General features: G+C 36.7%; 1 protein-coding gene across 6 annotated transcripts; it reads left to right on the top strand.

Moving 5' to 3' along the window:
- The first annotated feature begins 1788 nt into the window (after positions 1-1788).
- On the top strand, positions 1789-16284 carry LOC121428634. Of its 6 annotated transcripts, none has more exons than XM_041625751.1 (5): positions 1789-1939; positions 8529-8633; positions 10149-10357; positions 11550-11777; positions 14279-16284. In XM_041625751.1, exons 2-4 carry the CDS (start codon positions 8563-8565, stop codon positions 11771-11773), a joined length of 504 nt encoding a protein of 167 aa, XP_041481685.1. In that variant the 5' UTR covers positions 1789-1939; positions 8529-8562; the 3' UTR covers positions 11774-11777; positions 14279-16284. The 6 variants fall into 6 exon arrangements, with proteins under 6 accessions (XP_041481685.1, XP_041481373.1, XP_041481526.1 ...); XM_041625439.1 differs by having other exon boundaries at positions 11550-11765; XM_041625592.1 differs by having other exon boundaries at positions 1790-1939; positions 10149-10354; positions 11550-11765.
- Positions 16285-17064: the final 780 nt, after the last annotated feature.

The raw sequence follows: 17064 nt of genomic DNA on the forward strand, positions 1-17064 counted from the left end.
TAGACATGGTTGAAAAACAAAATGGCAATGCCTATTAAATTATACATGCACAACTCATTGACAATATTTTGAAAATTATGAACCCATAGGTCAAGTCCAACCTAATAGAAAGAAACAAATGTATATAGGCCAACTTAATAAAACACTGGCCTTTTCATCATAAACGGACATAAAGTATTTGAAATAATTTATAACATCTTAAAACTTTCTTCAATTTCAAAAAACTGCGTATCAAAAGGTTTTTATTCTTAACATTCATTCTTCTTATTTTTTGCAGTCCTGATATTGTAGTCATGTCAATAGATTGTAAATATTGTGATTCTTGATGATTCATAATAAAGACATGTATTAATGGATGTGCAAATGAGCGATTCGATGGCCGCCTACTAATGGTTATTCTGCATTTTATCAGCTTTTGACAGATCAAATACGTGATTTATTTTTAGATTTTATGACAAATTGTTGAGCGATTCCTCATTACAAAAGTGGATCAATATAGTTATGGAGCAATATATATAAGATTTTCTTTTTTATCAAAGGAGGGAAAACTAATTTTTTTTAATTTCATATTGGAAAATATAATTTTTAGTCGTAAGGCAACTAAGGTCTATCAGTTTTTCCTTGTATTAAATCATTGTAAAACTCTACGCCTTGAATACTACTGATCATGTTAATGAAGGGAGGAAAGTTTGAATTATAACTTTACACCTATGATATGTCATTATGGTTAATGGACTGATGTTTGTTTCTTTAAATTTACTAAATTGCAAATGATAACAAACTGAACCTATACATTCATTCCTTCACCAAATACATGCAGTAAATATAATAATAATTTACAAAGAAATCACTTTAAAATCCGTTTCCACCACGTTTACATAAGCATCAGTTGTATTTTCGACATGACTCTATCAATAACACAACCGTAAGGTTTTCCTCTTTACATGTAAGTGAACATATGGATGGCATTTGTTAAAATCTGTCAATTTTTGTTTGGAACATTATTATTAGTCTTTGGCACGCGGACCTTTTGATATCAAGGTCACGAAGGAATGATTAAAACTGACTATATTACTGTGAGCTCTCATGAATGATTTACATCGTATTAAGTTTACAAATATGCAATTTATTGCATTTGGATAGAATATTTCTTGTTTGAAAATTCATTCTTTTAATTTATTGATATATACAAAATTGTGAACAGACGCCTTCTGATATAGTCAACTTGAAGCGAAAATTGGCTCTGGTATGAAATTCAACAACTATGAGAGATGATAAAAAGGGTGTGGCATGGAATGTTCGAAGGGGAGGGGTGTATCTTTAGACCACTTTTTCGACAGTATAAAATTTCCACCGAAATAGCCTGGTGTTACCACTCTTAAAAGAAAGTTTAATGTGTGAATATATCAGTGCAATGTTATTGATGAGCCCCATATCCCCTCTTTATGCCACAGTCATACCGAGGTAACAGACTCCAGACCGATCAAAGCTATTACGTTAATTAGAATGTCATAATCGGTCGAATTGGAATCGCCTTTGTCGATGTGACTGTGCAGCATTAAATATGACAGGATCATGCATGGTTCTGTACCATATGCTTCAAATATGAGACGCCCCTGAATAATGAAATGCTACGCCTTATCTTCCCTCTCCCCTTTCCCCTCCCATGTCAAAACTATGTAGGCCCATGGATGTACTGCGTTAATTACAGGCACAAAGGGAAGAGGTGCCAAACACCATCTAATGAATACTTCCTAACTGGTGGTGTCTATAAATTGCTGTCTCACCCTCGAATATTCCCCATTTTCTGAATTGAGGTGCATAAGTTCCAGTCTTTCTAAACGCCCCGACGAGGACATACCCTGAATTGAAATTATCTGTATCTTGGAGCGTGCCCACTGGGACATCACAAAACACCAATCATACCTCGATTTATAATGTAAGTACTTCTTCGTTTTATTTTTTTAACTTTGTAAGCTTACTTCTGTATAATAGCATAAATATACACTCTTAGAAATGTTAGAACCTTCATTTGTCCCATATTTCGAACCTTTCAAGGTTCTTCAAAGAGGCAAAAGTGGTCTAATCAGTCCTTTAGAACAATTCTTGGTTCTACAAGGATTATCATTAGGGTTCTTAATTTAAGCTATTCGGATCTTCAAATGAAATTAGCCAACTGCACCCCATAGGTTGTATAATGAAAACTTAAAGAATTCCTCATCGAACCTTAAACCTGCTCTAAAGGACTGTATAAAACCTTTGAAGAATCTCGCAAGACACAAAGAAAGGTTTTAATCAGCAACTTTTTAAATAAGATCGTATATGGGGTTTACCATGGACCTCTTAATTTCATGGTTTGACAGTGTTAAGTGCTCCTTGGAGAAATTTTAAGAACTAAAGATTGTTTAACTTTGCAGTTGAGGCAAATCCACGAAAATGCCGGAGATTTACGTGTAGTGTATCTTATTGCAACTGTCCAAAAATAGGAAACCAAGGGAGCTAAGGGGGGAAAAGGTGGCAGCCCGACAGAAAGGGAAATAGTGTTGCGTAATATACATTTTTTATGTTGGTAATGAAAAGCGACAAGCGAGGCCCCATCCCCTTTCCGGTCTCCATCTAAAAAAGATTAACAACTAATTTGACAGAGATTCATTCAAATTATTATGTTAGTCCTACATCATGTTGAGTGTTGGATAAGAGATATGCTTTTGAGTTACCTTGGCACCACTATTCTGACAAACTTTGATTCGTATACAGTTCCCACTGTCATGATTTGCGTTATGATTGAAACGGTGGTCTTAGTCGTGGATTAATTGTAGTGATCGTATCATATCGTATGAGATCAGTCGTGGCAATGGTATTGATCGTATAATTTTGTAAAGATTAAAAAATTGTCGCGAGCCGTAATACCTAGTTTCCAATGTCACAATGTGCGCCACGGTTGAAACGGTGATCTTAATCTTGGGGTAATCGTATCAAATCGTATTATATCACATCGGATCAGTCATGGCAATCGTATTGGTCGTATTGATTTTGAATAGTTCAACAAATTTCGCGATCAGTTACGAAAGGCCAATCATGGCGCTCGTAAAGGATTGCATGACAGTGGGAACGAGGTATCAAGCACAATCCAAAGAGGCTTGGGGTAGTAATATTTATAAATTTAAACTTAGTGATAAGGAACCAAATAAACTGAAAGCAGAATTCGATTGAGATTGATCGATTTAATGGTTGGAGGTTCCAAAAATACACTCCATGATATTTGTTTTCTAGAAATTTCCGATCATTCTGCAATTGTTTGTTCGAGAGAAGATAAATTAAATGATTTACCATCTCCGAACCGTAATATTTTATTTAGCTTTTTCAAGGGCATAATGATACATTTTTTCGGGGGATGAGAGTTGAAATTGGAAACTTGCAAATGAACAAAGCGATCAGTGAGGTAACAAAATTATTTGATTTATTAATGATTAATTAAAATACATCTTGGTTGTAAAAAGTATAATCGGTCAGATTTATGAGGACGTCATGTGAAAAGTTTGATGTTGAAAATGCTGATAGGGTATACGGACAGGGGAAGCAGCCCCCATCGTTCAGCAGTATACGCAAATGAATATATATGTATATTTTTGACATTTGCACACAATCACGTATGTGCTATATTGTTCGTATGTACGTTTGTATGTGGTATGATATTGTAATGTAATTACATTGTAATTAATAATTTCGTTGAATTTGTTATGAAATTAATCAATTTGTGAAACACTCTGAGAATAATGATTATCACTCGGTAATAACCATAATTTTTTCATTATCATAGATATGACGAATCCAGGACTTACGGGGTGGGGGAACGATATCCGGTGACCAAAAATATAACCAACAGAAAGAGTCCGAAAAATATGGGCACATGCCTACTTGTAACTGAAAACAATATTTTTTAGACATCAAATATTTCAAATTACAGGTGTGATTTCTGTTAACAGTTTTAATGTTTCCCGATGGGTGATGAAATTTCGATGATACGAATGTTATCTTTGCCTTTGACACGTCATCCCGCACTAAGCCTGTGTGTTAAGTGACTAATGTAAGATTAAAATATGCATGCATAAATTATGCACACACACACACCCTTACACATACCCTCACACTGGTTGGCTGGCCGTGACGTGTCAATGAAGGATTCAAGTTTTTATCTCTCCGATTTCCAAATATGGTTATGAGTTCCTCTTGGCTTTAAGCCACGGTATCAGTCGGTTCCAGTTCGGTCGCTTAACCGATTAATACCGAATGATATTCGAAGGGCTGGGGTGGGATGGAAACACATTATGACCTCCATAAAACAAACAGATTTGTTGACGTATTGCTCAAGATAAATTGATAAATCAGAATTCCTTCCAAAATGTCCAAGTGGGCAAAAGGTAGACGGAATCTCGACTACCCCAAGGGTCGTGATATGTTGGGCAGGGGCGACCACAACTTCAAATTTTTAAGAAGTGAAACAAAACAAAAAGAGAGAAAAATAATAAGGAAAATGAATAGTAATAAAAAACATCAAAGAGAGAAGTTTAGGGAATTCAGTCATCTTGAGCCCCCTCCCAACCACAAGAAAACATCCTGCTACCGCCCCTAGATAGGCCTGTATAAATCATATGCCAATGATATCAGCAAAATGGATGCCCTTCTGCATTATTCAATGTGTAACAATAGCTTCATTAAAATATAGAAACATGTACTAATGCATCTTTTTCTATATAAGAATTGTTCGTTCATTTTAAATACAGACTTTATTGTTAAAGGTATTGTTTAACTTTGTGAGCAGCCGATTTAAAGAAATCTCAAACCAGGATGAAACAAGTGTACAAGTTTATGTATTAGAACTAATAAACCATGAAAACAACCATTATTGAGAATGAAAAGCTAAAACTACAAGGCAAACCCCGATTTTGTAAATGGGCGTCTTATAGACGCCTAAATAGTACACATAAGTGTATGGGATGAAATTAAGATGTTGTTTCCGGTCACTTTATATTTCGATTTTTGAAGCACTAAATAATTATTTTCGAATGCATTTTTTTCTGGGCTTCATTTTTGTAACATATCACAGATACAGTTGACACGTGTAACTTTCTAGCTCAGATTTTTAAAAAGTCAAACCAATGTTAACCAATCACTTTAATTCATGAAATTATTTAACCTTTTTTAATAGATTGTGACAACAAATTTGTATTCGAAGTCCTCAAGACGGAATTTGACGAATTTTGTGCTAAATTGGTTGAAATTGACCTCCATACATTTACTTTATTCTTATAAATTTTATTAAATTTTATTAAATTTATTATTCGGCGTTTCCAAGTTAAGCTAGTTACCATAATAAAAAGCAAGTGGGAGTTTTAAACTTTGATGCATTTCCTAATGCAATTTTCACCCTGCTTGGCAACCATTTCAAGAAATGCAAAAACGTTTCATTGTGTTGTCGAAACCAATGCAAATCTGTTTACAAACAAATAAAGTAAGATAATCCAGTATGGGTACTTAAGATAGGAGGTAAGATGTAGTTAATTTGATGCACTAAAATTCCTGAGTGGCAAAAGAATGACCTTCATTCAAATTGAATAATCATTCTGACCTTCTGGTCGGAAAACTCTTGACGTCTGTGACTTTCAACATTACTTACAGACACCTGTAAATCAAGTTTAAAACCTGTATAAAATTGCAAACGACAGCTAGACTCTATGCCTGCTCGAGGCTTGCTTGAAGTCCCCCGACCCGTTTTAAAGACCCCTTCCCTATCATTACTAATCATAATTTCTTCCTCCCTTTCTTCCTGCCGATTACACTAGTGGGAATGCTCTGGCAATGTCGATACTCGTATTGCACGTAATCACAATTATATACATGTAGTTTAAACACGTACAGATGACTGATTAACTATTTAAAATATATTCTTCAGTTATCTTGGATGGAAACAGAAAGCCCCAAAACTAAACAAGCACGCATAAAATGTTTATTATTTTCCTCTTATATTAAAATGAATTTTGTTTGGATTGCCAAATTTTCACTTACATCTCTCAAAATCCGTAATCTAACTGAAGGCGCCATTATAATAAAAAATGAAATGAAATGAGATAAATAAATTAATAAATAAAAAATAAGATATGAAATGCAAATAGGAAAAACAATAAAATAACAGATTGAAATAGATGAACATGAAATAATAAACAAATGAATACAAAAAAAAGACAAATCAAAATGCCTATTTGGTTTTGTAAGCAGAACTAAGTGATCTGGTAATGGGACGGAAGTCTGAAAGAGTTAAGATAAGAAAAAAACAAAACAAGAACAACAAAAAACTATACTCGTGAAAACGACGCACCCAAACACAAAACGCATTTCTTATACTTATTATCCGTGCCAAAAAGTGACTAATAGACTTTGGTGAATGTATGAGCGCTAAATATCAAGTTCCTCCATTTCGAGACGGAAACATTGATTTACTGGCTGTTGATGTCAAGGTTTTTTTTTCGCCAGTGAGGGGTGAGTCGCTTTTGGGGGAGGGGGGGGGTAGTGTTGAAGGTGGGGAATCTGCATGAAGGCCATTAACACATTATTTCCAAGTTCACCCGATTAAGGTGTATCATTTGTATTTCCGCTCCGACAGCCTCCCACATCCGGTGTTTCGTTGAAACGCTTTTGTCATATAGGCTAGAATTCGCATAAGTCCGCCCAAATTTCAACCTGCTAGAAACAGAACCCTCAATAATTATGATAGTCCTATAAGAGCATCGAGCATCTTATGATTATCAACACATACGAAATTCAATTTGAATCATTCATAAAAGGTTTTTTATCAAGGTGTCAAATTCTGTTACAAATGTTAAGCATGGGAAATGACAATGTATTTTTTTTTCAATTGAAATGATGAAATTAAAAAGGCATAAGCCAGTCAGAATTAGCCATTCGCATTTACATTAATTGTGTCTTTCACAGGTGTCTATTCTTTATGGTGCTTTTTTAACGATTGGATCGAGGAATGCATTCAACAAACTAATTCCTACTCCTGAAGTGATATTGTAACTCATTCTTCGGATCTTTACTAAAATGAAGTCGTTGTCCATTCTGAAATATATCTCAGTCTTCAAGAAACTTGAACTGAATAAATATAATTTGCAACGTGCTTGCACAGTACAATATTGGAATGTAACATTTGAATTCCTTGTTGTACATTATCAAAACAAAAAACTACCTCTCAAAAATCAGCCTTCCAAACTGACTTTGTAGAACACTCCTCGAATAATTCTCCAGTCATATCAACGGTATCGATTCCAAATCGACCGATAGTATGTCATCAGAAATAACGTAATCAATTTTGTCGGTCTGGGATCGGTCTCGCTGTGTGACTATATCATTACCCTTTTGACGGTCTCCTTAACCCTTAACCGATCCATAACATTACCCATCCCATTGGTATTCATGACCCTTCAAGGAACCAAACACCGGAAGAATGTTGTTTGGTCCCTTCCTTGGAAGACAAAGGGGTTATCACTCCTGGATCCCCAGGCATCCAAGACCGAAGGGAAGGGTGTCACCTACAGGAGAACCATCAAGGTTCCCGTAACACAAAGCTTTGCAATCAATCACCAAAACGTCAATGACCAATCAGCTTCATCGTTGAAGTTGCGGTTTGTTCAAAAGACATCCCATAAACCAATCAGAATTAGTCTTTCACATTCATGATTGATTGAAAAGTTCTGTGCTTCTGGGGCCAGTATACATCGGGTTAGTCATCGAGTGCATGCTTCCTGTTCTTTCTGGATCGCAATAGCTGGGAAGGGGGTACCGCGAAGTCAGGACCGCACACAGGTTGTATTAGATCGAAATCTTTTCCCCCACTTGATCATTCATAGGCGCGGCCATCAATAGGAATAGTACGGCTATATGTTCTCTTCTTGTAAGTTTATATATCTTCAATCAGCTCTGGTATTGACTGGGTTCTTCTGCTTTGGATGACGCATTGCTTATCGGTCCTAACATCTAGGATTTACTAAAGAACTTGACTTTGCACTCTTTTCATTTTTGGCTAAATTTTATTGAAGTCCAGAAGATCTTCTATTCGAAGGTTTAAGGATGCTTTTATAATGGTGTTTTGCTTCTGTGGAATTGACGGACAAACCTCTAAAGGCCATCTTTGATCTTTACACCTGATAGAAACCCAAATGTTGTTCTTGATCGAGGTTCTACAGAGCGATAACCTGTTTCTTTTGAACTTGGAGAAATTTCTAGATTTTCTAAAACAATAGTGAATACGTCAAATCACAGATGTGTACCAGAATATTCAAATCCTTAATCGTTTCCCATTTTTATCGTTGGCTAACTTGGATTTATAGTCTGACAAATTAATATATTCATGCTGTTTGGACCAATGTCTCCTTTGTAGAATCTAGTGATGGACTCCTTTGATTAAGCATCAAATGCAATTCATTTTCTGCCCTTGTCATGACTTGCATATTTTTTTTTTAATTCCACAGAACTTGTGAAGTCCACAACATACCAGGTTTCAAGATGACTAAGGAAGAAGCTGCAACCGAAGAGACCAAGACAGAAACCAAGACAGAGGCCGCCCCAGAAGCCCCGTAAGTTACAATTTATATATTCCGTTCATTCTCTTTTGTTATCCCCATGGTTCTTACAGTAGGCCTGTATTATCATAATCTATATCCACGCACTTCATGGCTCTAGCAAGATCATTTTCTATTGGATATTGAGTAAGTTAAGTAGAAGGATGGCTACGTTCCGTATTGCTCTAAAGTTATTGTTTATGGAATCTGTCGTCTAAGAATTATTACACTTCGATATTAGACCTAACATAATTATCTGCTTGTTGTTAACTACTCATGTGCTAATTAGGTTATGGAAAGTTATTTTTGTTTATCATGGAATAGGTTGTTCAACGCTATTACATACGAAAATCGAAAACGTGTAAAATACTTAACACGGTTTTTTTTTTACAAAAGCTTATTTTATCTCCAGTTGTTCTTTCTGTGGAACTTAATCAAATAGATTTTTCTTTCATATTTTTTTTTCTTATTATGCTCATAGCATTTGAAACATGTGAAGAAACCAACACTTCTGACTGACTCTTATTCCCCATTTGCCTTTAAAAAAGACATCATCACATTCTTCCCATTCTGTGTGTGACTGGATCAGTTCCTTCAATGTTTCTTGTGCCGTATCATACTTATTAGGAATATCCTCCCATAAGTTGGCGTAGACCCTGATGCGATAATGCATGTTTCCTTCCCATCAAGTCAACTCGACTGATCGCCAGTCAAATCTCGTTAAAGTCTCGTCTCTATGTCTCTTCCGGTGAAGAGGTTCACGTCCAATCAGTCATGTCAATGACGAAGGCAAAGGCCACGGCTCGTTCCCTTATTTCAAATCTTTTCGAGAAAAAAATAATGTTACCTAATGACGTTTTCCGACTTAGCCCAATAGGAATCAATAAAATCAAAGAGCCCAAACTTTGTTAGTACTCATTACCAATATATATTATCTATTTTTTGCATTTTCAAAATATTCATGAGGACCTTCGGGACCTTCATGAATCTTTATTAAACTTACATGTACAACAGTAAAGTATACGCAATACAATATTACTATGCTTTATTATATATGTCATTATCGAGGACATGCCTGCAATGCAAGTTCTACCTAAATTTGTGTTTGCATTTCAGAATTAATTTTGTGAAATATTTTCAATTTTGCCGCCCTTTAAAACCCCACAAGATTTAGATTAGGTGCAGAAATTAATACATTCTGAATTGGTTGACAGAGCCGTGGGAATAGTTGAAATTTGTTAAATGAAGAGTATTTACTGAGCGACCAAAATTAGAACAGAAACGGAAACGTGCAGACGTCAAGGACCACGCCCTACAGCGATCACAGCGATCATTCACCACGCCTCCTCACTCTAAGATCCCGAAACACATGAAGCTTATGCGTCATGAGGCTTTGGAATTTGATGATGAACCGTATTGCTCTCTTATTCTCTGGAAAAGGAACTTCGAGGGGAGATTGCGTATTTTATTTTTCTTTGGTTTTCAAAAGTTGAACAGTATCATCATGGTTGTTTGTCTTCCTTGTCACAGACCAAAGACGGAACCTGAGAGCAAGGTCGAAGAAGGACAGGCAAGCGGAGAGGGCGCTGCCGAAGAAGGAAAGGAAGGTGAATCAAAACCAGAGGGAAAGACTAGCTCGACGTCAACGAGGAAGAAGAAGTGGTTGCCATGGCAGAGAAGAGAAGGAAACAGTGTTAAGGGAGCAGGCACGGGAGCCGAGCCTGCAAACAGTTCAGGTAGTTGTATTCCCCCTATCCCATTTTCTTTTGTGTACACATTTGGTTTATTTTTACACGATATTTATGTCGTTTTGATACCCTGAATTAAGTCCAACTTAATCTATTGGTTAAACTTAGTAATTGATGTCTAACAACACGTATTTTTTCTAGACTCTTGTAAACAGCTAAAATGCATACAATACAAAAGAGAAGTGGAATTAATTCCTCCAAATAAAAGAAATTAACATTACGTTCAGTGTCATGATATAGTTTCTGGCAGACCAGCTTGGTATGTCCAATTAGAATGATTGGATATTTTCTGTACCCTATTTTTTAAAGGTAGTACAGAAGGGGCAGAGTTTAGGTCTTGATTATATGAAATAGAAATTGTAACATGTATGGAGAAAAATTATTATTGCACCGGTAAAGAGTGGGGAGCACTGTTTGAATTGCAGTAGATCTTTGTTGATCAACAAGAAAAGACACCAGATGAAGGTGCGTTAGAAACCCTGAAGGAAGAACGTAGCGTTAGCTTTAACTTTAGCCCCACCACCGTGGCAGGTGCTTCCCTTACAACAATCCCCCTGGCGACACTGTCAGCTCCGGCATGGCCCCACAAATTAGAGACACCCACTATCCTGTGTGCGCAGCTGTCAAAGTTGGCCACATCAGTCCTTGGTTTCATATCCGACACCTTGATCTTCCCCAGTCCTCTGCTGTGCCCCTTTGACGATTCAACTATAATCTTGGGACTGGAACTAGGTCTAAGGACCACCCCTTCGCACACTAAGTCACCCAGCTCCAGTTCTTACACCTACACGCAACCTCGCTTACAAGGTTATCATGGCTATGAAAGGTTTTTAAAGGGCATAGTCAATACCAACTTCTAATTATGCATGCAGTTTGATTGGGGATGCTTCGCTCACCCCCCCCCCCCCCCAGAAAAAAACAAATCACTCCCAAGACAAGAAAAAAAGAGAAAAGAAAGAGGGAAGGCTGGAGTATGATTTTACTTTTATAATATGTAAAAATCTATCGCAAATTTTGATAATTTCGGGGGCTCATTACATCACTGACTATTGAAATTGTTTGGGTTTCCCCAGGACTTCTTTCGTTGTTCTCGCAGAAAATCCTGTGTATCTTGGATGTTCACGTACATATATACATGTATAACTAAAAAAAAATATTTATTCTTCTCATGTGCCTTCCGCAGAGGAGAGGCAGCCCACCGAGGCCGAGATCGACGCCGAGCTCCAGAAGCGAATTCAAGACCTGGAACAGCAGAAGTCTGACATGCAAAAGAGACTCCAGCTCTACAGGAAGATCAATGACTTGGAGAAGGAGGTCGGTGACATGAAGGGCGAGATTGACTCAATCAAGGTCAATGTTGTGAGGCCGGACGAGGTAGAGACCAAAGTACCGGACGAAGGTCAGTGAGATGGTAAATACCCATTTGCTTTTGCTTCTTAGATTCCTTATTAAGTTACTTATTTATTAGTTCACCATGTGTTCGGGGAGTATTTCATGGAACAGGTAGTCAGTGATTTTCACTGACAATTGTTACAAGCTACTGATATCATTGCATCCGATTGGCTCAAACAAATTAGTCAATGAAAATCATTGATTATTGGCTTCATGAAACACTCCCGTAATTCCGTTTGCCCATCCAATCCATTTCGTCACAAGTTTGTCCTACCTATTATTTTCATGTATATTGTCAGTCTATCAGGTTTACTATTAGCCTTCACTTGAAATACTAGTATTTCCAAGTAATAGACCAATTTACTAAATGTTTATAATGAGGTGTTTTTAGCCCTGGGGCCAACAGTAAACAACTGGGTCCATATTCATAAAGCATAAAATCCAGTTTTCACCCCTATTACATTGACTACAATACACGATTGGGTGATGATTCTTTTTAATTTTTATATGAATTTCGGCCCGGGATTCCAGTAACATTATGTTAAAGATTAAACTCTAGTAATTGACATAATGTATGCAGGCATTGAAAATTCTTGCTATTTCTGAAGTCAACAGAATTATAGCTGCAGTTGGCGGAATCGATCCGATTCAGTCTCATTCTTTGAATTAAAAAAAAATGTAATTGTGCTATTTGCTGGCTGGAATAGGATTTAATGCACTTTAATTCTGAAGAACTGAATGTTATCAACCATCAACCATCGAGACGTCATGACTTGTAATTAGGCCTACTTTAAATGCACAGACAGAAGTGGTATAAATATAAATATTTCGTTCAATTAATTAATTAAAATTTATCCTTATTTTTGGAGTCAGGTCTGTAGTCCTATTTTTTACAACTTGATGTAGCATTTTCATTTCCAACGAACGTAACCCAAATTAGAAGCATGGTTTTTGTTCTTCTGACCCATATCCACCACCTTCATTACTAGCAAATTTATCCATAAACTAAATCATTTTCCATTTAGTCATATTCCTCATAGTGCACAAATGTCTTGTTCTTTTAATCCTTGTATCAGAATCATTCTGATGCGTTTGTATAATCTGAAGTATTCGATGGCTAAATCAGAAGAATTAGAACCTCAAGCTAATTCAGATTTGGCCTTCGATGGCTCCGAAACTGAACAACATGTTATTGTCAAAGTATTGTTATCAACCGTCGTTTTGTAATTTCTATTTTTGAAACAGCAGAAATAAGTTCTATAACGTAAAGTGGCATAACGATGGGGGAATACTTTGTGAACAGGAAGCAGAGATTATATTTGTATCCTTCGAGGCCTGATATTCTTTGAAATTGCAAAAGACTATAATGCAAGAACAAATCGGAAATCTTGACTTTGAAAAACACAGCTCTTTCAATTCGCGAGTCGGGCTAATTCTTTGATATGAATTTCATGATCATATGCCTAAATGGAACAATTGTCATTAAGACAACAAAAGGGGTCCCACTTTAATTGTTAAAATAAACATTATTAAAAAAAAATATTCATCCTTGAGCGTTTCCACGTAAGAATATTCGTTGTCCTTTCTGGCGCCACATAGATCATATAACTAGATGTATGTATTATTGAATCGCTTTTTATCATTAATCATCATCAATATCATCATTCTTTAGAAACTTATTACCAGTCTCATGCCGCACACACTTGCACGTGATAATTTTTTGTACATCTTGAATTTGATTGCCCTTTAAGACTCATTTAATTTTTAGGGGTACTTACGAAGAAAATCGGATCTCGGACCTTATGGAATCATTTGTTTCAGCTTTGGAAACTTTTAACCTTCTTTAGGAGAAGGATTCCAGTTCAGTTGATTTTCACCAGGTTATACGTTACTAGAAGGGTAAACCCTTAAGGGCGTTTTGTGTGTTCTTCTTTTGCCCCTAGGGGTGGTAGGAAAACGTCTGTTTCTCGACATCCCTTAATAAGTGGCTGACTCATGTCCGCCCCAACACACCCGATGACCTAGGGCAAAGACACTCCGCACGCAACCCCCTCGAAGCAAAATAACTTTACTCTTTTAGAAACTCTATGTTTTAAACTTATGAGTTTTATCTAAGTTTAAGACCGATCTAAATGCATTTGTATTTGGCCTTGCAATATACCTATTGGGAATTTAAAGTTACAGAATTCATGGCGTTGTCATGGCTTTGGTATTTGACTACGTGGTTTCTTAACAAAAATAATAGGTTTGGAGATTTACGATCCACCCTTAATGTGGGAAAGAATCGAAATGCTCATGATACACATCGAATTAAATTGTCAAAAATATTAGATAACGAAATCATGTCAGTGATCAAATAGCGAAATGTCACGTACACATTTAGGAATGGCGATAAACGTTATCGATGATTAACGCGGTTGTGGGATGAATTTGGATTTGTTGACGGGGAATGTGAATAGAATGTTGCGAGCGTCTTATAACAAGTTCTCAATTAATTTATATTTTGGTTGTGTTTTACAGGTAATGGGACAACCAAGCCGTTTGCGTTTCAACAGTAACTGATGAAACAACCAGATCAGCAAAGAGAATTAGACTAAAACTGAACTCAAAACAAGAAATATAGATTTATATTCGGCATGTCTTCAGTATGTAAGGCAATATGTTGACGATCAGGTCTTCATGTTGCTTGGAGGGATTAATGTTCTCAAGGGGGCCACGACCACGTGCAGAATGCGTCATCATACATCCATCGACGGATCAGATCATACTCGGTTTAATCTCCGTCCTGCGTATATTGCAGAGATAACGGCAAATCAACAGAACTGTCTTCCATGAATGAAAACAACCTACACCATCATCTTTCGACAGCCAACAGTTCAACCTGAAATCGTTGCGAAGACCCCCGTGAAGCCTTCCTATCCTTTATATCCAAGATAATCTCTTAATGTCTCGACCGCAGCCACGAATGTCAATTTCAACAGAACAAGCAGCAAAGTGCAATGTTTCAGCAAGATCGCAATAATCGTTTCAGAACTATCCCCTTCAATCCAGAGTATAGAATGGCGATATGCATGATGAGTGTGGCAAGTGTACAACGGTTGCAAGAACTTTCCGGATGCCTATATCGCACCGAATGAGAGCGCCTATATTATCTTATCAATCTTTCTTTCTATAGATGATAGTTCAATCTATTCTTTCTGTCGCCGTCTGTTTCGCATTATATAGGTATTGAGGTAGTTTTGATGAGTAGTTTAGTATCTCGTATCGACCGTCGAATGGCCTAGTTAAGCAGCGGTCCTCTAGGTTGGGTCTTCAAAAGTCGTCTGAGGTTTCTATGACATCGGCGACGCAGTAAGGGAAATACATGCACTTGATGTCATATCGACAGTGTTTAGTCACTTAACGTGGGGGTAATCAAGTTTAAAACACTGTTTAGTTTCTTGTATAATTCTTTGTGGAATGACACTTATTTTCACGTGATTTGGTAATGATGGATCTTAAAGCTGCTGTAAGCCTGCCATAAAAAGCATAAATTTTCGTCCTTTTTGTATAATAGCAATTTTTGTATAACTTTTCTTAGGGAGCTATTAGTCCCTTATATTATGTTCACATAGCCAGCGTATGGATGCATGAGTTATATTTAGAAGGGAACACTTTTGATTAGTACAAAGCTGCAGAAATATAGATAATCATTTGTTGTGGGTGTAATCTTGTATTTTAATTATGTATTGGCAAATGATTAGGATAAAGATCAGATGAATAGTTTTGACTTACAAACTCCTTTAAAGAATGCGCTGTGCATCTAATTTTGTGAACATCTCATTGGATGTAACGCAGTCAACAAGCTTTGTGTGAACTTCTGGATGTTCACCGAGTTAGATCTGCAGCTGTGTCGTAAAGGCGATCGACCCCTGGTCTGACCACTCTCAAAGCCTTCTCTATAACGATACAGAAAGCTAACAAAGCCGGGCAAAGTGCAATATTATGGACTGAAACATCGAAACCATGCTAAGTATTCACTCTATTGATAGAAATAGTGTTTAGAAATAGCTGTAAGAATATACATTTCGGTGCGCATGTTAAGAATATGCACACACATTATATGTATATCATATATTTGTATTATAATATTTGTCACGTTAATTGTAACGCACCCTTTCTAATCTTGTACAGAGCTCATTATATATAAAGGACCTTTTTTCAATTTTCAGAAAAAAATGAAGTGTTTTGTTTGTCAGAATGGGATGTCGCTTGCTATGCCATTCAAAATGGCGTCCAGTATTTAAATGGCGCAGGTAAATGTGACACTTGTCATGTCTGTTCAGCGCATGGTCACCATATCAAAATGTTTGGACACCACTTTGTTACTACATGGCAATACGAATCCCAAGAGTATTTAAGTTATTCAAATTTGTGTTCGCGTTCATGATGATGTAGTATTAAGGTATATATATAGTCTTGCTCATTGTATTCATTTTTTTTCTGTTTCGTTGATACCTAATAAATGGTTTACTTTATTTCAGTTATATACACGACACCACTTTACCTTCTTAAATTGTAATTGATAAGGAGTGAGACGGAAATACTATACTGCCGCACTTTGGGAAAAGGAAGCAAGTTATAAAAGTATCATTTGTTGTAGATGAGCAATGTGTGTTCGTCATTTACATAGGCGTTGATGAGAATTTTTCTTCCAATATCTTTCAACACATGACAGAACGATCATTTCTTCCCCAAATTTTGCCTGAACGTGCAACATCCAGAGGTGTTTCAGAAACAACAATAACTCAAATTGAACTGATGTGTCACTTGCTTCTTTTTGCCAAAGTTGGGCAGTATACTGCAGTGGGGCATCGAAGGCCTACATTTTTGGACTAAAATATGAAAAGCCCAAGTGTCGTTCCCGTTTCGATAGCATATCTGACAAGAAAAAAGATCCTTCAGTCAGTGTCCCTCCTTCTTTGCATGCGAGCGCACGCATTCCATCTTGGTGATTTTCATGACTTAATTCAGACAAAAGGCGTGAATTCTGCTATTGTTCTGTGAACAGGACGTATTCCCTTGAAGACCCAGACCAAGGCTAAAAGTGATGTTGGAATGGAATCTTTTTTGGCTACAGACAAATAATGTTTTATACATCGGTTTACTTCACAAGACCTCGAATTAACTTCACAGTCTTGATGCCGGTGAAGAACACAACAAAATCTATTTTCGAAGTTCCGTTCGAAGGCCGGTAATTGGGGCTATTCTTTGGCAAATTCTCAAAATGCTCAAAATTATTTTAATTTTGGTAGTTAGTTTTTCGA

Source organism: Lytechinus variegatus, chromosome 1 (genome assembly GCF_018143015.1).
Source record: "Lytechinus variegatus isolate NC3 chromosome 1, Lvar_3.0, whole genome shotgun sequence".
In the NCBI taxonomy this organism is placed as follows: Eukaryota; Metazoa; Echinodermata; class Echinoidea; order Temnopleuroida; family Toxopneustidae; genus Lytechinus; species Lytechinus variegatus.